The sequence below is a fragment of the Dipodomys merriami genome, unplaced genomic scaffold (genome assembly GCF_024711535.1).
Source record: "Dipodomys merriami isolate MVZ:Mamm:240054 unplaced genomic scaffold, mDipMer1.0.p SCAF_68, whole genome shotgun sequence".
Lineage (NCBI taxonomy): Eukaryota > Metazoa > Chordata > Mammalia > Rodentia > Heteromyidae > Dipodomys > Dipodomys merriami.
In genome coordinates, this window is record NW_027206268.1 from 5635257 (window position 1) to 5660001 (window position 24745).

At 42.6% G+C, this 24745-nt stretch overlaps 1 protein-coding gene across 4 annotated transcripts in view; it reads left to right on the forward strand.

The window, feature by feature from the left end:
* Window positions 1–24745, forward strand: part of Pls1 (plastin 1) — a 64951-nt gene that overhangs the window by 32655 nt on the left and 7551 nt on the right. For all 4 annotated transcript variants that reach the window (XM_070005570.1, XM_070005568.1, XM_070005571.1 and 1 more), the window contains exons 4-12: window positions 2236–2365; window positions 3307–3439; window positions 7025–7106; window positions 7950–8115; window positions 8204–8346; window positions 9092–9184; window positions 11996–12191; window positions 19212–19290; window positions 21747–21861. In XM_070005570.1, the coding sequence (XP_069861671.1) occupies window positions 2236–2365; window positions 3307–3439; window positions 7025–7106; window positions 7950–8115; window positions 8204–8346; window positions 9092–9184; window positions 11996–12191; window positions 19212–19290; window positions 21747–21861 (1137 nt within the window). The remainder of the gene's footprint in view (window positions 1–2235; window positions 2366–3306; window positions 3440–7024; window positions 7107–7949; window positions 8116–8203; window positions 8347–9091; window positions 9185–11995; window positions 12192–19211; window positions 19291–21746; window positions 21862–24745) is intronic.

Here is a 24745-nt window from a genome sequence, read left to right on the forward strand (position 1 = left end):
TTTGGCAGGTCCATTAGAGATAGTCTCACAGACTCTCCTGCCCAGCTGACTTTGGATCACAATCCTCAGATCTCAGCCTCCTGAGTGGCTAGGATGACAGGCGTGAGCCACCGGTGCCCAGTACAAGTCAACTTTGGGGAGTCGTCGGTCATTCATGATATTTGAGCTCAGCGCGTATTGACCATTACCATCAGTGGATACATAGTTAATGATGTCGATGTTATCAGGTTTTGCATTCTCTTTTCATCAGCTCACACCTAGGCAGTGAATCAGGTAGCAAGCATGAAGAGACAGGGTCCTACTTCCACGGAGGTCCCGTAGGTGAGGAGGACAGAGTTGTGCAAAAGGGACAGACCACTGCCGTGACACAGCCGTGTAGCTCATAGGAGCATTTGTAGCAGATGGAGTTGAAGCTGAAACTGGAGGACCCAAGGACTCAGGGAAGACTGAGATCTAAAGAAAGTTTAGATGGCAAAAGGGGGTTGGGGGGGGAATTAATGTGGAAGACATTAGAAGTGGCAGTATGTCATTGTGGCTTTAGAAATGGTGAGTCCTCTCACAAGAAGAAGAAAGGGACAGTGTGGTTACAGCCCAGTTCTAAGGAAGACCATGTAGCTGCAGACACAAGCAAGGCCGTGTAGGGTTTGTCTGTCCTTCCTTCCTTCCTTCCTTCCTTCCTTCCTTCCTTCCTTTCTTCCTTCCTTCCTTCCTTTCTTTCTTTCTTTCTTTCTTTCTTTCTTTCTTTCTTTCTTTCTTTCTTTCTTCTTTCTTTCTTTCTTTCTTTCTTTCTTTCTTTCTTTCTTTCTTTCTTTCTTTCTTTCTTTCTTTCTTTCTTTCTTCTTTTTTTTGTACCAGTCCTGGGACTTGAACTCAGGACCTGCTCACTGTCCATGAGCTCTTTTGCTCAAGGCTTGCGCTCTACCACTTGAGCCATACCCCTACTTCTGGCTTTTTTGGTGGTTCATTGGAGATAAGAATCTCATAGACTTTCCTGCCCAGGCTGGCTTCCAACCACCATGATCCCCAGATCTCAGCCTCCTGAATGGCTAGAGCTACAGTTCAGAGCCCATTAATGCCCAGTGGGTTTAACTTTTTATCGTTAGAGCAATAGGAAGCCAATGAAATAGGAAGAAAGAGTGAAGCGGTAAGATTAGATTTGTACTGAAAACCACCCAAATGGCTGTCCACTGCAGGGAGAAAGGATTTAGTCTATTCTTGCCAATCCCTGGAGAGTCTAGTACTAGTGACTAGAAAATGGAACTCCCAGCAACCCAAGCTATTTCTAAGAGCTAATTGGTTTATTTTAATACGCTGCCCTGTGTTACAAGAGCTGATTGGTTTAGTTTAATATACCTCCATGTGTTACAAGAGCTGTTTGGTTTATTTTAATATACCTCCGTGTGTTACTAGAGCTGATTGGTTTATTTTAATATGCCTACATTTGGGATGCTCAGACAAAGAAATGCCCTCACTAAGGTATTTCTTAAAATTTTTGTCATGTAGTTAGTTATTTCTTAGCTTTTCTCCATACAGAAAAGAGAACATCCTGGCACATCAAGAAGAAGAACAATTTTTTTTTTTTTTGGTTGGTCATGGAGCTTGAACTCTGGGCTTGGGCACTGTTCCTCAGCTCTTCAGCTCAAGGTGAACACTCTACCACTTGAGCTACAGCGCCACTTCCGGTTTTCCTGTGGTTTATTGGAGATAGGAGTCTCACGGTCTTTCCTGCCCGGGCTGGCTTTGAACCGCGATCCTCAGATCTCAGCCTCCTGAGTAGCTAGGATTACAGGTGTGAGCCACCAGCTCCCGGCAAGAAGAACAACTTTAACGTGTTCATTTAAAGTGTAGTTGTAGCTTGTCCCAGAGATTGGGGTACAACCATTTGTCCATTTTGTGTTAAGTGCAAATATATTGGATTCATGTTTCCTTCGGTGTTGTTTCAGATGAGTAAGTCCAAATAGATAACCTTCCTGTGGCCAGATCTTTCTTTCTTTCTTTCTTTCTTTCTTTCTTTCTTTCTTTCTTTCTTTCTTTCTTTCTTTCTTTCTTTCTTTCTTTCTTTCTTTCTTTCTTCCTTTCTTCCTTTCTTCCTTTCTTCCTTCCTTCCTTCTTTCTTTCTTTCTTTCTTTCTTTCTTTCTTTCTTTCTTTCTTTCTTTCTTTCTTTCTTTCTTTCTTTCTTTCTTTCTTTCTTTCACAGTTATTTAATCACCCATTGCATTTCTATCCCATTTTAGCTAATGCAAGAATTGAAAAGCAGGGATATCAGCAAAACTTTCCGAAAGATAATTAACAAGCGGGAAGGAATCACAGCGATTGGAGGCACTTCCTCCATTTCCAGCGAGGGTACCCAGCATTCGTACTCAGGTAACCCCTGCTCCAAACTGGCCTCTTATCATCCATTCCATAGTGCTGTATTACATACTGATGTTCTAATCAAGCATGTACTGGAGAGGTGCTCTAGCACTTGAGCCACCCCTTCAGCCCTTTCCTTAAAAATTATTGTTGTTCACGGGGCTTGAACTCTGGGCCTGTACACTGTCCCTGCCCTCTTCTGCTCAAGGCTAGAGCTCTACCACTGGGAGGCACAACGCAACTTCTGGTTAATTGGAGATAAGAGACTCATGGATTTTCCTGCCTGGGCTGATCCTCAGACCTCAGCCTCCTGAGTAGCTAGGATCATAGGCATGAGCCACTGGTGCCCAGCTGCCTTCAATCCTTTTTCAGATAGGGGATTGGGCTTGTTGCCTGGCCTTGGACCTCTCCTATAGCTGGGATTACATGTATATACCATGATGCCCAGGTTCTTGGTTGAGGAGGGAGAGAGTCTTAGTAACTTTTTGCCTAGGCTAGCCTTGAACTGCCATCCCCCTTTTCTTCCCAAGTAGCTGGGATTGCAGGCATTTATTTTCGTAGATCTTAGGGTTTTTTTCCCCCTCCTTATTTAGGTGTACTTCTTACATGAGTATACATAGTTTTACATCTGAGTGTTTGTGTGTAAACATTTGACCTTTGATGGTGTGCTGCTGATTTATTTGATTTCTGAAGCAATAGATCCTTTGAAAGATGTTGGAATCAGACCTGATGTTTTTTGCCTGTGCAAAAACTAGTCCCTCCTTCCTCTCTCCTCTTAGACTGGATGAAAAAGTAGAATGAATTCCCCTTTCTTTGTTGTGTCCTTTGGAGTTTTAGTTGCATGTAATTAACAGCCACTTTTTTTTTTGAGCAGAAATTGACAGATATAGTTTTATAGGGTGATTAAATTCTGGGAAATAGATTTTTTCCTACCAAGGTTTTCTTCATTTCAGAGGAAGAAAAAGTGGCTTTTGTGAACTGGATAAACAAAGCTCTGGAGAACGACCCTGACTGTCGGCACCTCATCCCCATGGACCCGGGTGACAATAGCCTTTTCAAGTCACTGGCAGATGGCATCCTCCTTTGGTGAGCTGAACATCTCACTATGGGGGCTCCCTGTTTTCTGTCCCATCCATGAGCGCTCCATGAAGCTACAAGTAGGCAGATCCGTTGTCCTTTGCAATTAGCAGCTTGAGAGATGTCTATTGCATAGACCACGACTATGCTTTCTAGAATGATCTTCCTCCTCCAATCCTTTGTTTTCCTGATGCTTTTTTTTTTTTTGCTGGTCCTAGAGCTTGAAATCAGGGCCTAGGCACTGTCCCTGAGCTCTTCAGCACAAGGCTAGCGCTCTACCAACTTGAGCCACAGCACCACTTCTGGCTTTTTCTGTGTATGTGGTGCTGAGGAATCGAACCCTGGGCCTCATGCATGCTAGGCAAGCGCTCTACCACTGAGCCACCTTCCCAGCCCCTTCCTGGTGCTTTTTAATGTCTCTCATCGTCATCACGCCAGTACACTTTCAAGTGAGTCCTGTTAAAATGTTGGTCTATTTTCATGTGTCAACATGATTTCTTTTTTCACTTCCCAATGCGAGTATTGGTGATTGATTGAGACATGATCATAAAGGAGAAGTGGAAGCAAGGTTGTCCCTAAATGACAAAAACCAGTTTTGGCTCTGTCTGTTCTGCTTCCCACACTGTAAACTTTTTCTTTTTCTTTTTCTTTTTTTTTTGTTGGTCATGGGGCCTGAACTCAGGGCCTGGTCGCTGTCCCTCAGCTCTTCAGCTCAAGGCTAGCACTCTACCACTTGAGCCACAGCGCCACTTCCAGCTTTTTCTGCTTATGTGGTGCTGAGGAATTGAACCCAGGGCCTCATACATGCAAGGAAGTACTCTACCACTGAGCCACCTTCCCAGCCCCACGCTGTAAACTTTTGTGTGAGCACTACTACTGGGAGTACCAGGCTCTTGATGAGTTTGTTTTGCCCAAGGCTAGTACTCTAGCACTCCAGCCACACCTCCACTTGCAGCTTTTTGCTGGTTAACTGGAGATAAAAGTCTCACAGAGTTTTGTGCCCTGCGTGTCTTCAACTTCCATCCTCAGCTCTCAGCCTCTTGAGTAGCTAGAATTACAGGGTTAAGCTAATGCCTGGCTATACTGTAAACTTTCTATGTAGTCCCAGCATATTCTTTACACAAAGCAGGTGTCTTTATTTTATTAAAAAAATAGTGTACCTCCAAAGAAGAAATTAGCCATCACAAACAATCACAGCACCACTAATGATTTACATCGTCCTTAGGGCCCTTTGTATCTGCACTAAAAAAAGGAAAGAAGTCCTTAACCTACAAATAAAGACTATCAATGGTTAGAACACTATGTATTAGAGATACTGTGACCTTCATTTACAGTTCTTATCTTTTCACCTTCAGAGAATTTCCTATTCTGAATCAAATGTGCATTTTCCTTATACTCTAAAATATAGAGACCAAACTCAGGCCAATTCCTTTAAATTGTCTGAATTGTTGAAATCTTAGATGAACTCTCCCACTCTTTATCTTTCTGCAACAATAATACCATACAGTTTGCACAAAATTTGTCTCCTCCTCCTCCTCCTCCTCCTCCTTCTCCTCCTCCTTCTCCTTCTTCTCCTTCTTCTCCTTCTTCTCCTTCTTCTCCTTCTCTTATTCCTTCTTTTCCTTTTGACATTTTACACATGAAAAAGCATACAATTTATTAATTGAACTTCACTGTTGAAAGGCTTTTTGGACAGGAAACTTCTTTTTAAACAAGTCCTGGGGCTTGAACTCAGTGTCAGGGCTCTGTCCCTGCCCTTCTTTTGCTCAAGACTAGCACTCTACCACTTGAGCCACAGCCCCACTTCTGCTTTTTTGGTAGTTTATTGGAGATAATATGCTCATGGATTTTCCTGCTTGGGCTGGCTTTGAACTGTAATCCTTAGATCTCAACCTCCTGGGTAGCTAGGATTATAGGCATGAGCCACCAGCACCTGGCTTTTCTTTTATTTACTTTTTCTTTTTTCAATTGTTATTATAAAGGTGATATACCGAGGAGTTAAAATTACATAAGTCAGGTAATGAGTACATTTCTTTTTGGACAATTTCACCCCATCCCTCGCTCTTTCCCAGTTTTTCTCTCCCTTCCCCTCTCACAAGTTGTATAGTTCATTTTCCATGTAGTTTATACTGAGTACCACTGCTACATTTGTTCACCCTCTTCCTCTCCATTTCTATTTTTTTTGTCGGTCATGGGGCCTGAACTCTGGGCCCGGGCTCTGTCCCTCAGCTCTTCAGCTCAAGGCTAGCGTTCTAACACTTGAGCCACAGCACCACTTCCAGCTTTTTCTGCTTATGTGGTGCTGAGGAATCGAACCCAGGGCCTCATGCATCTGAGGCAAGTACTCTACCACTGAGCCACCTTCCCAGCCCTCCTTGAGTTTATTTCTATAAGTATTATTTTATGTGATTAGAGGCACAGAGGCATTGCACCTTTCTGCTCCTCCCCTGAGAGCCTCCTCTTTTGGTCTCACTGTGTGTGAATGCCTAGAGTCCTGTACAATTATAGATCTAGCTTCCTTAACATGATTTGTTCTAGGTCCATCCATTTCCCTTCAGATGACATAATATTGTTCTTTCTAATGGATGAGTAAAATTCCATTGTGTATAGGTACCACATTTAAAAAATATATATGTATATATGTATATATATAGTTTTATTGTTCTTAAGGCATTATGCAGAGGAGTTGCCATTTCATAAGTAAAGTAATGAATACAATTCTTTTTTTTTTTTTTTGTTATTTTTTTGGGGGTCCGGTCGTGGGGCCTGAATTCTGGGCCTGGGCGCTGTCCCTCAGCTCTTCAGCTCAAGGCTAGCGCTCTACCACTTGAGCCACAGCGCCACTTCCGGCTTTTTTCTTTTTGCTTATGTGGTGCTGAGGAATTGAACCCAGGGCCTCAGGCATGCAAGGCAAGCGCTCTACCACTGAGCCACCTTCCCAGCCCCATGAATACAATTCTTTTTGGACAATGTCACCTCTTCTTTTGCTTGGCATTTGGTCTTCTGGGAGTTTGTTTACTTCTAACAATACTAGCGATTATTATGTGAAATAAAGACAAAAACTGCCACAAAGAAACTGCATGAGCTATGTCAAGGAGTAGATTTGTTTCAGGATCAAGAATATTTATTACGGCCGGGCGCTGGTGGCTCACGCCTGTAATCCTAGCTACTCAGGAGGCTGAGATCTGAGGATCGCGGTTCAAAGCCAGCCTGGGCAGGAGAAACCGTGAGACTCCTATCTCCAATAAACCACCAGAAAACTGGAAGTGGCGCTGTAGCTCAAGTGGTAGAGCGCTCGCCTTGAGCTGAAGAGCTGAGGGACAGCGCCCAGGCCCAGAGTTCAAGCCCCACAACCGACCAAAAAAAAAAAAAAAAGAATATTTATTAGATTTAAACAATAAAGTTTCTGGCTTAAATATATATATATTATATATTATATATACTATATATAGTATATATATATTAGGATATATATATATATCCTAATAAACAAATGAATTCTTACCACTTCTCAAATTTTAGCTTTTTTTTTTTTTTTCTAAAACATTTCTGCAACTCTCCCAACCTAATTATTGCCATTTTTTTTCTCATTAGCAAAATGATCAACTTGTCTGAACCGGATACTATTGACGAAAGGGCCATCAACAAGAGAAAGCTGACCCCCTTCACTGTTTCTGTGAGTATCTTCTTCCATGGGGGGGAAGGGGGGGACTGGCTGTGTCCCAAGTAGGGGTTCACCCGCACAGAACGTCCAGGAGGAGAATGGAGAGCTGGTGTTGGCGTGGTCTCAGGAAGTCAGGTTAGTGCTACCGGTTGTGGAGAGGATTTGGGGATTACAGGACAGCTTTTGGATTCTGCGCAAACTTCCTCAGGAACCAAGGCAGGGGCGTGAACAGTTGGTCCTCTCACCCAAGCTAGTCAATAAGATCAGGACTTAATGATTTTGGCAGAGATGGGAGGAACATCAGGTGGAAAATGGGCTTGTTTTGGACCTGGTGGGTTTGAGGAGCAATCGGGTGGACGTTACTAAGTGTACCCTGCGCAGAGAGCACAGGGGAGCTCTCCAGGGGCAGAGGGCGGTCTCACATGTGGAAGTCATTAGCATACTGCAGATGACAGTTAAAAACCATGTGATTTCTTTTTTTTTTAGTATTAATAGTAATTAACAGGTACAAGCATTACTTCTGTTTTTTAAAAAATCTGAAATTTCTGAGATATGGGGCCCTGGTGGCTCAGGTTGCAGCTCAGAAGGCTGAGAGCTGAGGATCGTGGTTCAGAGTCTGTGAGACTCTTATCTCCAAAGAACCACCAAAAGACCTGCAAGTGGATCTGTGGTTCAAGTGGTCAAGCATGAGCTTTTAGCAAAAAAAGAAAATCTCAGGGACAGCGCGCAGGCCCTGAGTTCAAGTCCCAGGACTTAGACTTCTGTAACCCATGGTTTCTTACAGCTAACTTGTCAATGATAAGCCATGAGAGCCAGAATTTCTTCCCTTTGTGATTTTCTCTTTTGGCCATTCAGGAAAATTTGAACCTGGCACTGAATTCCGCCTCTGCCATCGGCTGCACTGTGGTCAACATCGGTGCTCAGGATCTCAAAGAAGGAAAACCTCACTTGGTCCTGGGCCTTCTCTGGCAGATCATTAAAGTTGGTCTCTTCGCCGATATTGAACTCTCCAGGAACGAAGGTGAGGGCCTGGAGCTGGAGGCATCTCCACCCACCCCCCCACCTCTCCCCAAGGGAAGTCAGGATTCACATGCCCTTGCTCCTGACAGCTCTGATCGCACTGCTCAGCGACGGTGAGGAGCTGGAGGAGCTGATGAAGCTGTCCCCTGAGGAGCTGCTGCTGCGCTGGGTCAACTACCACCTCACCAATGCCGGCTGGCGCACCATCAGCAACTTCAGCCAGGACATCAAGGTTCAACCAATCTGTGCCCTGAACTCAGGGTGTGGCCCAGTCAGTCTGACCGCTCGTGATCAGTTCCAGTCATGGCATATAGATTGTAGTCTGTGTGCCCACCCCTCCTGGTCACAGCTCTGACCATAGTTTGTTTATAGAGATGGTATACAGTGCAGTATAGAGGGAAGAATGGGGTTCATTCAAAAAACCAGAAAAGTCTTCCAGGAGAACATAGTTGACCTAAATATAGAGTTTGAACTCATCATAGATGAGGTCCCTTAGCTTTTTTTTTTTTTTTTGGCTCAAGGCTGTTACTCTAATCACTTGAGCCACAGCTCTACTTCTGGCTTTTTGCTGGTTCATTACAAATAAAGAGTCTCAGATTTTTTTCCTGCCCAGACTGGCCTTGAATTGCAATCCTAAGAGCTCAGCCTCCTGAGTAGCTAGGGTGACAGGCCTGAGCTACCATACCCAACTTGTCCTAAACCTTAACTAACATTTAGGTTGTAGACAAATGGAACGGGTTGGGGGAGGGGTTTCCGGGCCCAGGGAACCCTGTGGTAGCTGAGGTTGGAACCCTGAAGTGCAGGAAACCCTGAGCTGTGGGAACACAGCAGGGCGATTCCAGGAACCTGTGAGTAATTCTGTGTTATTCATGTTGAGATGGGAGCCATCTCCCCAGTGTGAGCATCCTCCCCCCCTAAATATAGAGTGATTCTGATAATTCAGTTTAATAATGCTATTTCCTTTTTTTTTCTTAAAGGATTCAAAAGCCTACTTTCATCTGCTCAATCAGATTGCCCCTAAAGGTGACCGAGAAGGCCCTGCCGTTGACATCGACCTTTCAGGGCTCAATGTGAGCGCAGTTTTTAGTTTTTGTATGTGGTGGTAAAAGTATACGTAGGCTGAAACTTGCTGTTTTGATCAGTTGTGAGTTCAAGAATGTTCCATGTGTTCAACAGAGCTGTGCAGCGATCTCTAGTGACTCCTCTTCTGGAGCTATTTCATCTCCCCGAGTAAAAACCTCTATACCCATTCAACCAGGACCCCCACTTCCCCTGCCGACCCCTGCTGTCCACTCTTGCCTGGCACCAATGGCCTAACCCCTGTAATCCTAGCTACTTAGGAAGCTGAGATCTGAGGATCATGGTTTGAAGCCAGTCCTGGCAGTTGGTGAAATTCTTATTTCCAAGTAACTACCATAAAGCTGCAAGTCAGAGTGTGACTCAAGTGGTAGATCGCTAGCTTTGAGGGATAAAAAGAAAAAAAAAAGAAAGCTCAGGGACAGCACCCTAGCCTTGAGATCCAACCCCTGGACTGGCACCTAAAAATAATAATGGGATTTCTATCCAGGCAGCTGGCCTCTCTGGAGCCCTTGGCCCTTTTCTTTCTTTCTTTCTTCCTTCCTTCCTTCCTTCCTTCCTTCCTTCCTTTCTTTCTTTCTTTTCTTTCTTTCGCTTGAACTCTGTGCCTGGGTGCTGTTCTTATACTTTTCAGCTCAAGGCGTGTGCTCTACCACTTGAGCCACAGCACCACTTTCGGTTTTCTAGTGGTTTATTGGAGATAAGAGTCTCACAGACTTTCCTGCCTGGGCTGGCTTTGAACCACGATCCTCAGATCTCAGCCTCCTGAGTAGCTAGGATGACAGGCATGAGCCACCGGTGGCTGCCCTCAGCCCTTTCTTCACATTTCAGCCCGTGCTTTGCACCTGGCTTTCAAGTCCTAGGCTCCAAATGTCCGGCTAATCTGGCAGCCATGCCTGGAGAAAGGGAAGGGCAAAAGTCTAAGCTTCATCAGTATGTGTGGAGTCAACCCTACATCCACAGTTCCCAAGCAAAATGCTGTCTGCAACCAGAGTGCTTTTGTGATTTGTCAGTGTGTACCAAGAAAGGGGAGGAACAAGCTGTTATTAGGTTGCTAAGCAATGGGCAATCAGTTCTATAGCTGATGTTTGGAAATGTACAGAATAGAAGATGGCAAGTCCTAGTGTTCAGGTGCAGGAAGGACTGACCGAGATCCTGACCTGGCTCATGCATTTTCCCAGGAGCCCATTCTCGACTTATCAACACCAGCCAATACATTTCCAGTGTAGAAATCTTAAAGATAACGTGAATCGTTACTAATAAGTGACATTTCACACTACTAGAATGAAATATGTCAGAAATGTAGCATCGCAAAACTACACAAAGTTCGCAAATGACATCAAGTCAAAAAAATCAGATACCTAACTTGGAAATTATTTTATGTGCCACTACCTGGGGCTTGAGCTCAGGGCCTGACTCTTCATTTGGCTTTTTCACTCAAGCAATGAGGTTCTACCACTTGACTCACACCTCTACTTCCACCTTTTTGCTGGTTGATTGGAGATAAGAGATAAGCCTGGGCTGGCTTTGGGTTTCAATCCTCATATTTCAATTTCCTGAGTAGCTAAGATTACAGGCATGAGCCACCAGTGCTTGGAAAATATTAAGTATATTCAAAAGTGCATAGACTTGGTATATCAAACTGCCCTGTGCCTGTTCTCAGTGAAACAGTTGTCTACTCAGGGCCAGTGAATTTATTTAATTTAATCCCCACCTACTTCGTACCTCTGCTATGTTACCTTGAAGCCAGTTGTATACATAGTATCATTTAATTGACCTGGAATATTTAATTTATAGGCATAGAATCACAATATATAATGACACATATGTTTGATGGATAAACATTTCAGTATTTCTTTTTTTTTTTTTGTCTTTTCTTTTTTGGTACTGGGGATCGAACCCAGGACGTTGCACTTGCTAGGCAAGCGCTTTGTCACTGAGCTACATCCCAGCCCATTTCAGTATTTCTAAAAGATGCTTATCTCTACAAAATTGTGAAGTCTATAATATCATCTAGTCATCATTAGCATTTACCATTGTCTTCTAAATGTCACACTTTCATTAGTCATTTGAATTAATATCTAAATAAAGAGGGCTGGTGCTATGGCTTAGCATCAGACCCTGAGCTCAATCTTGTATAGATGTAGCTATAGCAGATCTAAACAAGGCCCATATATGGTGATCTGCTGATATCTATCTACACTTATATGTTTTCATTATTTAATTACAGACTTGTGTTTCTTGTTTTATGTATAATTTTCCTTCTCATTGTTTATTGAGACCCTGTTATTGGCCAGTGAGTAGTTCACTCATACCATATCTGAGTGTTCTGTGGAAAAGTTCATGAATTAGAATGAGCTAAGAATCAGAGATCCTAGCAGGAAAACATAACTTATTAAAAAAAACAAAAAAAAGAAAGCTGAGCACCAGTGGCTCACGCCTGGAATCCTAACTACTCAGGAGGCTGAGATCTGAGGATTGTGGTTCAAAACCAGCCCAAGCAGAAAAGTCCTCATGAGACTCTTATCTCCAGTTAACCACTCAAAACATCAGAAGTGGCACTGTGGCTCAAGTGGTAGAGGACAAGCCTTGAGCACAGAGAGGCTTAGGGACAGCACCCAGGCCCAGAGTTCAAGCCCCACAACTGACAAAAACCAAAATACATTTGGGAGAAGTTGGTTTGTGAAGCTCCCACATTCTTTTTACCATTGGATACACGTGCAGAAAGCGAATTGCTCTTCTAACTGTGCACCTGTCGATATGACACCAATCCTGACCATTTTGTGTTGGATTTCTTCGTTTAGGAGAAGAATGACCTGAAGCGAGCTGGCCTCATGCTTCAGGAAGCCGACAAACTCGGCTGCAGGCAGTTCGTTTCTCCGGCCGATGTGGTTTCAGGCAACCCTAAACTTAACTTAGCTTTTGTAGCGAATCTTTTTAACACCTACCCCTGCCTACACAAGCCTGACAATAACGACATCGATATAAACTTACTGGAAGGTATGTTCCTTCTCCCCTTAATTGCTTCCTCGTATGTCTTTTCTTGGGGTTTGGCAATACTTTGCTCTTCCAGGTAGGAGATGGTGGTGGTACATGAATTAACTGTGTATAGGTATGGAGAGCCACTAGAAAAAAAATCAACTTATATATATAGGAAGTGGATGGTTGTTTTGCTGCAAAGAGAATGCTGGGTTAAACCTTCCTTATCTGGTATCTCTCCCTAAGAATTGGATGAAAAGTCATCCATCTACAATATCCTTACAAATAAATCATCCTATAAATGTAACTCTACCAATAGGAATAAATGAATTATCTATTGGAAAAAAATGTAATTACATACACCTTTTTCCTCTGTTTGAAAGTTAGTTTGACTCCAGGATGATTCTCTCTCTCTTTTTTTTGTTAACGTTTTTTAGTATGTATGAAAAAAATTATACTTGTCTTGATGTGTGTGGACTGTTGTTATCTGTCTCATAATATATAATACTTTCCTGTTTTGCTTCATGAAATACAGATTTGACCCCTCCTAATGTAGGTACTGTATTTAGTACTTTTCTATACTCTATAAATCTATTCGTTCTGGCATTTATTCTTTTCCATCTGGGTTGAGATTTAATTTTTTTTGCATTGTTCATGCTGTGTTATTTGTCTTAATATGCCTATCGAATAAATGACTACAGGCAAGGGACACAAGTGAAACTGGATTAACTAGCAGAGCCGGGACAGTTACATTTCTTAAGTGTCATAAAAGTGATTCCAGTATAGGAATCACCTCAGTGACAGAAGCATTCTCCTTTCTCCTGACCTCTGTCTCCCAGCCTCTCCTCTATTCTCCTCCCACTCTTACAACCCCAGCCACACGCCTGACAGTATCCCATTAGTGTAAGAGCAAGGAGTAAAATCAGTGGGAGTAGCAATGTTAGCTGTCTGATGGAGTGGCCATCCCTAAGATCCTCCTTAGATGTCTCACTTGGGAGATGGTGGGGATTTTCACCACCATCTCATGTTCAATATTGAGTCACATGCCCTTCTCCTTACACTCTTTCCCTGTGAGACAGTGAGCAGTCTCTGGATCTTTTATCTTTGACTGTAACAACAGAGAGTTCTAAAGTCCTTGTCAACTCTGTAAATACAACAAATACAATTAATTCCATATAGTTAACCTGAGGGTTAAAACAAAGACTCTTCTCTACCTAGATATATAACTGAAGAATGGAAATAGACAAAATAATGTAGACTTTTTTTTTCCCCAAAGAGGAATTTAAGGTGAAAGATTAGAACCTATAACCAAAAATAAAAAAATAAGGAAAAAGGAAGACAAGTATTTAATCCATCTGGAAAATTTCAAAATCCCGCCATGATTCCAGCAGAAGGCATTGTTTAAAGTGGCATATTAAAAATGATCTGCTTTTTATAGTCGCTGGTCTGTTGCTCGATTACCTTTTCTGTCTTGCTCGCTTCTCCCCCTGTGTCATGTTTGGGTTCTTTTGCTAGTGTTCAGCATGCTTTGGAGATTTTTTTTTTTTCAGTGTGACTAGGATTGCTATATATTTCCATTAGTATCATTTAAGTTGATATTTGTTGAGCGATACTATGGGAAATATTTATCAATCCTCTCTATGTAGAACATATGTATGTTCTGGTACAAGTGCCCAAGATGTATTTGACCTCTGTCATTGGAATATTTTCCCTCTTCCAATTTGTGTTTTTATAAATCCTCATAAAGCTTGGCCTTATCACACCCCAGATTCATCTATGAGTGTGTCCTCGTGGGTAGAGAATTTCATCTCTAGGGAATTAAAAAAAAATTTAAACCCCAGGAAATAGTGAACCTGCATATCAAATGGAAGCGAACTTATAGGATAGCTGGAGAAAGCATCTCAGAACGCATTTGCTGTGATAGAAAGTACATAAGCCACCGAGTTAGAAAGACTTTGTTCAGATTCTGGTTCATATATATATATTAGTCCTGACATATATATATATGTCAGGACTAATACCACTTACTTTGCAGAGTTACAGAACAAATAAGTGGGTAGTCATCAGTGACAGTCTAACCTGCATTCTGTGTTTACTAATGATCAGGGTGGGAGGAAAACACAAGATAACAATCCTAGTGCATTTAGCGAGTGTTGAATAGGTTTGTTCTTTTTCTGTTCTTTTACTAGCTACCTTTTTAATTAATTACTTTTGTGCTGGAACTGGGGCTTGAACTCAGGGCCTTGTGCTCTTTCTTGAACTTTTTTTTTTTTTAAATCAGGGCTGGCACTCTACAACTTGAGCCACTTCTATACCTCTGGCTTTTTTGTGGGGTGGGAGGGCTGGTCCTGGGGTTTGAACTCAGGGTCTGGGCACTGTCCCTGAACTATTTTGCTCAAGGCTAGAGCTCTACCACTTGAGCCACAGATCTGCTTCTGGCTTTTTTTGTAGTTTATTGGAGATAAGAGTCTCATGGACTTTCCTGCCTGGGTTGGCTTTGAACTGAGATCCTTAGAGCTCAGCCTCCTGAGTAAGTAGGATTTTAGGCACTAGCTACTGGCACTTGGCTATAGCTTTTTTTGCGGGGGGTGGGGTGGGGTGGGGGGGCTGGTTAATTGGAAATAAGTCACATGGACTCCTCTGTCCAGGCTGGCTTCACACTACTATCTGCAGATCTAGGCTTCTTGAGTACCTAGGATTCTAGACCCAAGCCATTGGCACTTCGCAATAGCTTACTTTTAATATGTCTGTTTTGTTTGCTTTTGTTTTTGTCAGTCCTGGGGCTTGAACTCCGGATCTGGGCACAGTCCCTAAGCGTCTTTTGCTCGAGGCTAGTGCTCTACCACTTGAGCCACAGCGCCACTTCCAACTTTTTCTGCGTATGTAATACTGAGGAATCGAACCCAGGGCTTCATGCGTGCTAGGCAAGCTCTCTACTGCTAAGCCACCTTCCCAGCCCATATGTCTGTTTTGTTTATTGAGACTTTTGTCCTTCGCAGATGTCAGTTTGACCTGTAGGAGAAAGGACTATTGTATAGTTCCTGCTACCTTGTACATCAGCTATTTACATGTTAGTCCTAAGATTGGTTTAGTTACTTCCCGTCCAGGAGGGATTTTCCAGTCAGGAATATAGATGTTTTTCTGGTGGTTTACCATGGCTCTCACACAAATGTATAGTGCTTCTAGCTCAGTGTTTATTGATGAAGACAACTTGAAATAATGCCAGCTAAGTAAAGGCTCATTTACAAAATAGTGTTTTGCTTGCCAGGTGTTAAATACTAAAACGATAATAATGTAATTCATTGAGAACAATATGAAGATAAAGGAATCTCTGGAGCTTATAATAGTGTCAGAATCCAATCAAAATACAACCTGTGTTCTTTTTTTTTCTTTTTCTTTTTTTTTTCTGTTGGTTGTGGGGCTTGAACTCAGGGTCTGGGCGCTGTCCCTGAGTTCTTTTGCTCAAGGCTAACGCTCTACCACTTGAGCCACAGCGCCACTTCTGGTTTTTGAGTGACTGATTAGAGTCTTATAGAGATTTTCCTGCCTGGGCTGGCTTCGAACCATGATCCTCAGATCTCAGCCTCTTGAGTAGCTAGGATGACAGGCGTGAGCCAGCTTCCCTGCAGGGGATCCACCTACCCCCACGCCTAACAGGACTAGAATTTGTACTCAGGGCTTGCTAGGTAGGTACTCTGCCCGTTTCCAGTCCATTTACTTCTTTGTAGATAGGGTCGTGTGCATTTGCCCCATGCCAGCCTTGGACAACGGTCGTCTACCTGTGCCGCTCAGGTGACTGTGGATGCAGACACTTGCTCCATTACTGGACTGTCTTTGAGACAGGTTCTGGAGCCCTTTTGTTCAGACTGAACTTGAAATGGTTAACCCTCCTCTTTCTATCTCCTGACTAGCTGAGATGACAGGTGTGCTCCAGCACACTTAGCCCAAGTGTAGCAGCATTAAAAAAAAATCATTATATCATCAGGTTCAACAGAGTTTAAGTATTTTCCTTAAAAAAAAAAACAAACAAAAACTAAACTGTCGGGTGCCGGTGGCTCACGCCTGTCATCCTAGCTACTCAGGAGGCTGAGATCTGAGGACCATTGTTCAAAGCCAGCTTGGGCAGGAAAGTCCGTGAGACTCTTATCTCCAATAAACCACTAGAAAACCAGAAGGGGCGCTGTGGCTCAAGCAGTAGAGCACTCGCCTTGAGCTGAAGAGGTCAGGGACAGTGCCCAGGTACAGAGTTCAAGCCCCACAACCAAAAAAGGAAAACCACAAAAAACAAAACTTAAACCATTCTTACAATAAGTTGTTGTCATTGTAAGACACAATTTGGATTTTCCTAGTTAGAAAGAATGTGAAGGATTTCCAACTACTGGACAAAAAAAGCTTATATAAATAGCATTCATAATAAATCAAACAACCAAAAGTTTCCAAGTTACATGGATCAACTGAGCTTGTAGTTATGGCATCCTAGAGATAGTTCAGGGATTTAATTTACACCCATTAGAAGCTCCCATAGCACGATTTCTATGGACTGTAGGAATATTTAGCAGGTACTCCTGTAGATGATTATAAAGTGTTTGTAACAGATATAACAGATTGCTCAGAACCTGGGCGCTATCCCTGAGCTTCTTTTGCTCAAGGCTATTGCTCTACCACTTGAGTTACAGCTCCACTTTCTGCTTTTTCTGTGTATGTGGTACTGAGGAATCGAACCCAGGGCCTCGTGCATGGTAGGCAAGTACTCTACCACTGAGCCACCTTCCTAGCCCCTCAGTTTTGTTTTATGAAGACCAGAAGGAACAACATTTAAGCAAGAAATAATGTAGCTACGTAATACAGTTAGGATTAAAGAAGGTTCTGGGATACCTGTAGAGTCATGGCATTGAAAGCCCATGAAAATAGGGTGAGCCAGGTTCTTGCTGAACAACTGGTAGAAATACCAGAGCCCTTTGGATTCTGCAAGGATCTGCCACTTAACTCTAAGAAGGGGGCCTGCCGCTTAGATGCTTACAGATTTTTATGCTAAACCATCCCGCGAATTTCATGGGGCCAGAGTCTAATGCTGAGCGATCTGAACACTTGCCTGCAGGTTGGAAGTGATTGAGAGGCACTCACATTGATCAGCTGTTTGGCTATCAGCTAAGACAGGCAAAAGAAGCTCAGGGACAGTGCCCAGGCCCCCTGAGCTCAAGCCCCAGGACTGGCAAAAAAAACTGAGCAATCTGTTGGATCTGCTACAAACACTTTATAATCATCTGCGGGAGTACCTGCTAAATATTCCTAGAGTCCATACCAATCCTGCTTATGGGAGCTTCTGGATGGGTTTTTCCATTGTCCCCTGACATTGCTGTTGAATAAGCAGTCAAGATTAGTCAGTGAGGGGGGGTGGGGGGAAGGATGGGAAGGGATGGGAAGGGGAAACAAAGGAGGAGGCAACAATGCTTGATAAGAAATGTACTCATTATCTTGCTCATGTAATTGTAACCCCTCTGTACAGTATTTTCACAAAAAAAAAAAAAAGAAACTGAAAAAAAAAAAAGATTAGTCAGTGAGGACCCTCTATAATCAGTCAGTATCTATAAGACACTACATGACAGGGCTGGGAAGGTGGCTCAGTGGTAGAGCGCTTGCCTTGCATGCATGAGGCCCTGGATTCGATTCCTCAGCACCATATGAACAGAAAAAGCTGCAAGTGGTGCTATGGCTCAAGTTGGTAGAATGCTATCCTTGAGCGTAAGAGCTGAGGATCAGCGCCCAGGCCCAGAGTTCAGGCCCCATGACTACCAACAACAACAACAAAAAAAGACACACATGACAGGGCAGGGTGAGCTCATATCTTCCTGTTTGGGGTACACCAGAGGTAGTTGATGTTCAGGAAGGCAGCGTTACCCTAGGCTAAACATGAGAGCAGGAGGAGTGAGTTCTCCCCTGAGACGAGAACTTCCTAGGATGAAATATAGCACATCCGAGGCGTTGTGGAGGGCTTGGAATGCTCAAGTTGTTTTTGTTTTTCTTTTTGTGCCAGCCCTAGGGATTTGAACTTGGCCTGGGCACTATCCCTGAAATTCTTTTGCTCAAGAGCTTTTAGCTCTATCACTTGAGCCACAGCTCTGCTCCCAGCATTTTGGTAGTTTATTGGAGATAAGAGGCTCATTGTCGTCCCTGCCCAGCTTGGCTTCAAACCTTCATCCTAAGATCTCAGCCTCCTAAATAGCTAGGATTACAGGTGTGAGCCACTGGTGCCTGGTTCAAGTATTTATTTATTTATTTGTTTGTTTGTTTATTTTTCACAGAGATGATCTAAAGTAATTCAGGAAACCTGTGGAATGGTTACACTGATCATCGCCTATTTTTATCCATTACCTGCAATTCCTAATCTTTATTATTATTTGCTGTCCTGGTATAGGTTTGTGTGCCTAGAAACTTTCCTGTTTTTTTTGTTGTTGGTTTGTTTTTGTTTTTTATTATTAATAAGTTTTTTATTGTGAAAATACCCTACAGAGGGGTTACAATTACATGAGCAAGGTAATGAGTACATTTCTTATCAAGCATTATTGCCTCCTCCGTTTCCCCTTACCATCCTGCAATCCCATCCCCCCCATTTTTGTTTTTTAAAAAGACCCAAAATCTATACAAATTTGGAAGCACTGCAGTGGGAAAGGTGGAGCTCTTCTGTTTCGAGTTCATGTACTAACAGTGCCCTGACTGTTTTTATAATGTTTGCCAGATGCCTTTTGTCTCTGATCCTCACCTCAGACTGTCCAATTTAGCCATTGTGTTTCTGGACAGGGAAACTAAGGACTCACTTGTCCACAGACATCAAATGAGGGAATTCTGAATGGAGAGAGACAGATAGTGGCTTCCTAGATGATGGGGTTAAGAGATTTTCTTTTCCCTCTAAAGAAATGACAATTATCTAAAGAACCAGGACAAAGTGGGTGTGGCCAGTGTGGACATGCAAGGATGGTTTACAAAACAGCCCTGGTGATTCCTTGGGCTCGAATCACCTGTGTGAACTTCTGTCCCCTCCAGGAGAGAGCAAGGAAGAGAGGACCTTCCGGAACTGGATGAACTCCTTGGGGGTCAACCCATACATTAATCATTTGTACAGGTAAATACCTTCTGTGTTTCAGCCTTATTGTCAGGATACAGTCTTCTGGTGGTGTGGTATTGGTCAAGGGGCTTGAATTCAGGGCCTGGGCACTGCCCCTGTCTTTTTGCTGAAGGCTAGTGCTCTACCACATGAGCCGCACCTCCACTTCTGGCTTTTTGGTGGTTAATTGGAGATAAGAGTCTTAAGGACATTCCTGTCCCTGCTGGATTTGAACCATGATCCTCAGATCTCAGCCTCCTAAATAACTAGGATTACAAGCAGCTAGTGTGTGTGTGTGTGTGTGTGTGTGTGTGTGTGTGTGTGTGTGTGTGTGTGTGTGTGTGTGTGTGTGTGTGTGTATGTGTGTGTAATTTATTTATTTATTATGGACAAATTATTTCAGCTTTAATAGATTAGAATTGAAGTAATGACTGAAAATTGTTTCCATTATATCAATATCTTTCATTGTAATTCATATTTTTCATTTTTTTTGCCACATCTCAATTATTATGTTACATTTTTAAAATCATCTATAGGTAGGAATCACTAGTTTTCCCTGGATAATTATTATGTTTTTTTAATCTTATACTTTATTATCATTTAAAAAATGACAGCAGGGGTTGGGAAGGTGGCTCAGTGGTAGAATGCTTGCCTAGCATGCATGAAGCCCTGGGTTTGATTCCTCAGTACCACATAAACAGAAAAAGCCAGAAGTGGAGCTGTGGCTCAAGTGGCAAAGCACAAGCTTTGAGCAAAACAGCTCAGAAATAGCACCCAGACCTGGAGTTCGAGCTAAGACCAGCACATATACATACACATATACACATTAAAAAAAATGACAGCAGTTAATTAACATGGGTTGAACCAAGAAAATATTTTATTAACTAAATTTCCTGTGCTGCCTGCTAAGGATAAATGATGTGATATTTGCAGATGGGAGTGACAGAAAACTCATCTTTTTTCTTTTTTGGGGGTCAGTCATGGGGCCTGAACTCTGGGCCTGGGCGCTGTCCCTCAGCTCTTCAGCTCAAGGCGAGCGCTCTACCCCTTGAGCCACAGTGCCACTTCTGGCTTTTTCTGCTTATGTTGTGCTGAGGAATCGAACCCAGCGCCTCATGCATGCAAGGCAAGCACTCTACCTCTGAGCCACCTATCAATAAATTACATGTCAAGGAAACTCCTTAAAACGTTTAACTCCTTAAAGAATATTCAGTTATTCTTCAAATGTGAGCTGAAGATTAATGTCATAGTAGAAAACCTCACCTGTCATTGCCTTATGTCCTTAGCCTACAGAACTGAAAACAGAGTCTACAGACATACTTCAAGCTTCTCAGGAGAATTTTTTTTTTTCTGAATGTGAAATGGCAGTAGTTTTACTTTAAGAACTCCTACTTGCTCCTAATTTCCTTCCTGTTAACCTTCATTATCGAACATGAACAGCTGCCTACTGAGTAGCTGTGATTTTTCCTAGAGCTATTTTTAAAGTTTGGAAAAGAAATCATAATATGTAAGTAACTCATTCTACTGTACAAGTATCAAGAAATACATACTTACAGAGAACATAATTAAGCAGGATAATTCCTTCTTCCTGCCCTTCCTTGTACCTTTTTCTTGCTCACTAGTAATGTCCTTAGCATAATAAGTATATAAGCACATTTGAATCTAACCTCTTTTTAAATAACTGAGATCAGACTAAAGGAAGTACTCTGCCACTTGCTTTTTAAACTTGATGCATCTTGTGAAGCTGTGCATTTTCAGATCTATCGTAGTATATCGTGGGAGTTTATAGTTATTCTTCAGCTCCCTACAGCCGGAGATTGATGCCCAATTTCTAAACACGGTGGCAACACATGTCTTTGCGCATGTGTGTGCATGTATGTTGTGTATGTTTATATGTCATTGTATACATTTATGAAAAATATGTGGGCAGATTATTATAATGGAAATTCTGGGTTGAATGATGTGTCCTGTCATTTTGCAAGCATTAAATGACCCTCTATTTTTTCGTTTTTGGTGCTCCTGGGGTTTGAACTCAGGGCTTTATGGTTGCTAGGCAAATCTACTGCTTTGAACCATGCCTCCAGCCCTTTTCACTTTAGTTATTTTTGAAATAGTCTCTCTTCTCTCTGTTTCTGTATCTGTCTCTCTCTCAGCTGACCTGGGCTCTATTCTCATACTATTTATGCTCCCTTCCCAGCTTCTACTGTTAAGATGGGTGAGAGGATTTCCTATGGGCTTTTTTTTTTCCAATCTGGACTGGCCTTGATCTGCAGTCCTCCTGATCTGAGCCTCCAGAGTAGTATCTAGGGTTTCAAGCCTGAGCCACTATACCCAGCCAAGTCCATTGTGTTTTCAGACATACATACATACATGCATCCATACATCCATCCATATATCCATCTGCAATGTACCTAACGTCATTGGTACCCACACCCTTACCCCTCACTGCTCTTCCTACCTGTTTTCCGCTTTAGTGACCTGGCAGATGCTTTAGTGATCTTCCAGCTCTATGAAATGATCCGAGTGCCGGTGAACTGGAGCCAGGTCAACAAACCTCCCTACCCAGCGCTCGGAGGAAATATGAAAAAGGTGAATGGAATGATGGGGGGGAGGGACGGGATGGGGGAGGATATAGTGTTCTTGTTATGAAATGAAACAGCAGATTTAGAATCTCATAAAGCTCAGTAAAGCATGCTCTCTCCCCACACTTCTGCTCTAACCCCAAATACGTTGTGTTAATACGTTGCTTTAATAAATGTTTAGAAAGATGAAAGCAGTCTTCCCAGTCGGACCCTTGTAACTGTTTTTGTCTGCAGCAAGCTGCAATATTTACTGTTGTCTAAGATGCACTGTAAGTGCATTCTTTATAATTGCACAACTTCCTCCATCTTGACTGGATATGTATTCATCTGGGTATCAGTGGCTCACACTTAACAATCCTAGCTACTCAGGAGGCTGAGATAAGAGGATCGTGGTTTAGAGCCAGCCCTGGCAGACAAATCCCAAGAGTATTACCTTCAATTAACCAGCAAAAAAAAAAAAAAAAAAAAAAAAACCAAAAAACAGAAACCTGGAAGTTGAGGTGTGGTTCAAGTGGTAGAGTGGCAGTCATGAGCAAACAAAGCTGAGGGAGGTTACGATTTCTTAAGTTCAAGCCACAGTCAGGCTTGAACTGCAGAGTATTAAAAATAGCTAAATGACCGGGCACTGGGAGCTTACACCTGTCATACTAGCTACTCAGGAGACTAAAATCGGAGGATTGGAATTCAAAACCAGCCTGAGCAAGAAAGTCCATGAAACTCGTATCTCCAGTTAACAACCAGAAAACCAGATGTGGAGCTGTGGCTCAAAGTGGTAGAGTGCTAGCCTTGATCAAAAGGGCTCAAGGGTAGCACCTAGTCCCTGAGTTCAAGCTCCATGACAAAAAAAGAAGAAAGGAAGGAAGGAAGGAAGGAAGGAAGGAAGGAAGGAAGGAAGGAAGGAAGAAAAGAGCCATAAATGGGTAGTATGATAATTACAAGACATATTCAGATTTTTTTCAGTATTTCAAGTGATTGAACTACCTGCATTTTTAATTTTTATTTCATTAGCCTATAGTTTTCTACTTTCTATTCTCATGGAAATAAAATCTGGAAAATGTTAACTCATTTCACATAAGTTTTTTTTCTCCTTCATAATTTCAGATGCCAAATGGAAGATTCGTTATACCTGCAGTTTCTTTTAATGTTAATTACAAAATGTCACAAATGAATCATATGCAGAATGCTTCCTTCCAAGCACTAGCTATTTATAAGAGGAAACATAAAGCCTGGGATAAATTCAAGATGTTGAATTCGTTTTTGACAAATGAAGAATACTTTTCACAACACAGTGCCACCAGGACTTAGTTTATGAGCGTTTCTTCTCTTGTGAAGTTCATCAAACCAACTGTCAGTGTCTTCCTTCATTCTCTTTTCAGTATTGCATTTTACTCGAACCCTTGATTTCTCATCAGTCAAAATGACCCAGCTTCACCTGTGTCCATTTTCCATGTTGAGTGGTCATGGCCTCCATCCTCCACCAGACTGTTTTCTTCAAGTTTTTCCTAATTTTTGTAGGTTCCTCAGCTTTCAGCCTGACAGCTCTAGCTCTTTCTAAGGCTCAGATCTTGGCCCAAGACTCTTTTCTTTTTCCTTTCAGTTTAAAATGATGTTTTAAGTAGTTGTCCAAAGGCGTTGCCATTCAACAAAGCCGTTTATGAATACAACACATGTTGATCAGTGTCACCCACCCCTCCCTTACCCATTCTTTCCCTCATGCTTCTTAATTTTGTGGGCTGGGAGCTGGGAAGGTGGCTCAGTGGTAGAGCGCTTGCCTTGCATGCTCGAGGCCCTGGGTTTGATTCCTCAGCACCACATAAGAAAAAAGCCGGAAGTGGCACTGTGGCTCAAGTGGTAGAGCGCTAGCCTTGAGCTGAAGAGCTGAGGGACAGCGCCCAGGCCCACAGTTCAGGCCCCACGACCGAACCCCCCAAAAGAATGTGGGCTGTACAATGATTGTTGTGTACATTCTCCCCCTCTTCTCTTCATTCATCCACCTCTTGCCCCTTGACCCCACCCCACACCTTTTGAGCACCCACTTCCTGGTATTTGATTTTGCTGAACTTTGCCTTTGCCTTCATAAGGAATTACACTATTTGAGTTCTTCCTTGAACCTACTGTATTTCAGTTAATATATTTGTATATACTTGTACACTACCCAATGCATTTGCTTAAGATTTTGTAAGCTAGACTTAGCTTCTACATATAAGGGAAAACGTGGATCCTTTCTCTCTTTGGGCCTGGCTAACTTCACTTAACCTAATTTTCTCCAGGTACACTATCATTCTTTCTATTGGATGAATAGAATTCTGTTGTGTATATATACCACATTGATCCATTCCTCCATTAAGGGTATTTGGGCTGATTCCATACCTTGGCCGTGGTGACTAGTGCTGCAGTGAACATGGTTGTACTGGTGGCTTTACTGTATCCTGGTTTGTGATCTTTTGGATAAATGCCCTGGAATGGAATTGCTGGATGCTAGGTCTTGAGACTCGGGATCTCAGATTGTTAGGCAGGAGCTCTATGGCTATTTTCACTTGTTTAGCTATCTATACTTGCATCTGGACCCTGGTCCCATTTTATGCTTCCAATTGTAGCTGGGATGATAGGTACTTGCCACCGTGCTTAGTGCCTTTTGTTAAGATGGAGTTTCACAGACTTTTCTGCCGAGGCTGGCTTGGAACCACAGTCTGCTTAATCTCCCCCTCTTGGTAGCTAGGATTACCAAAGTGAACCCAGCCATGATCCTTCAGATCTCCATTTCCCAGTAGTTAAGATTATAGGCATGAGCCACCAGTATCTGCGTAAAACTCTAATGTCTGTACTCCATTCTTAGGGAACAGATACATTTTTTAGGGCTTTTGTCTTCCCTCTAGGAACCTAATTTCTCA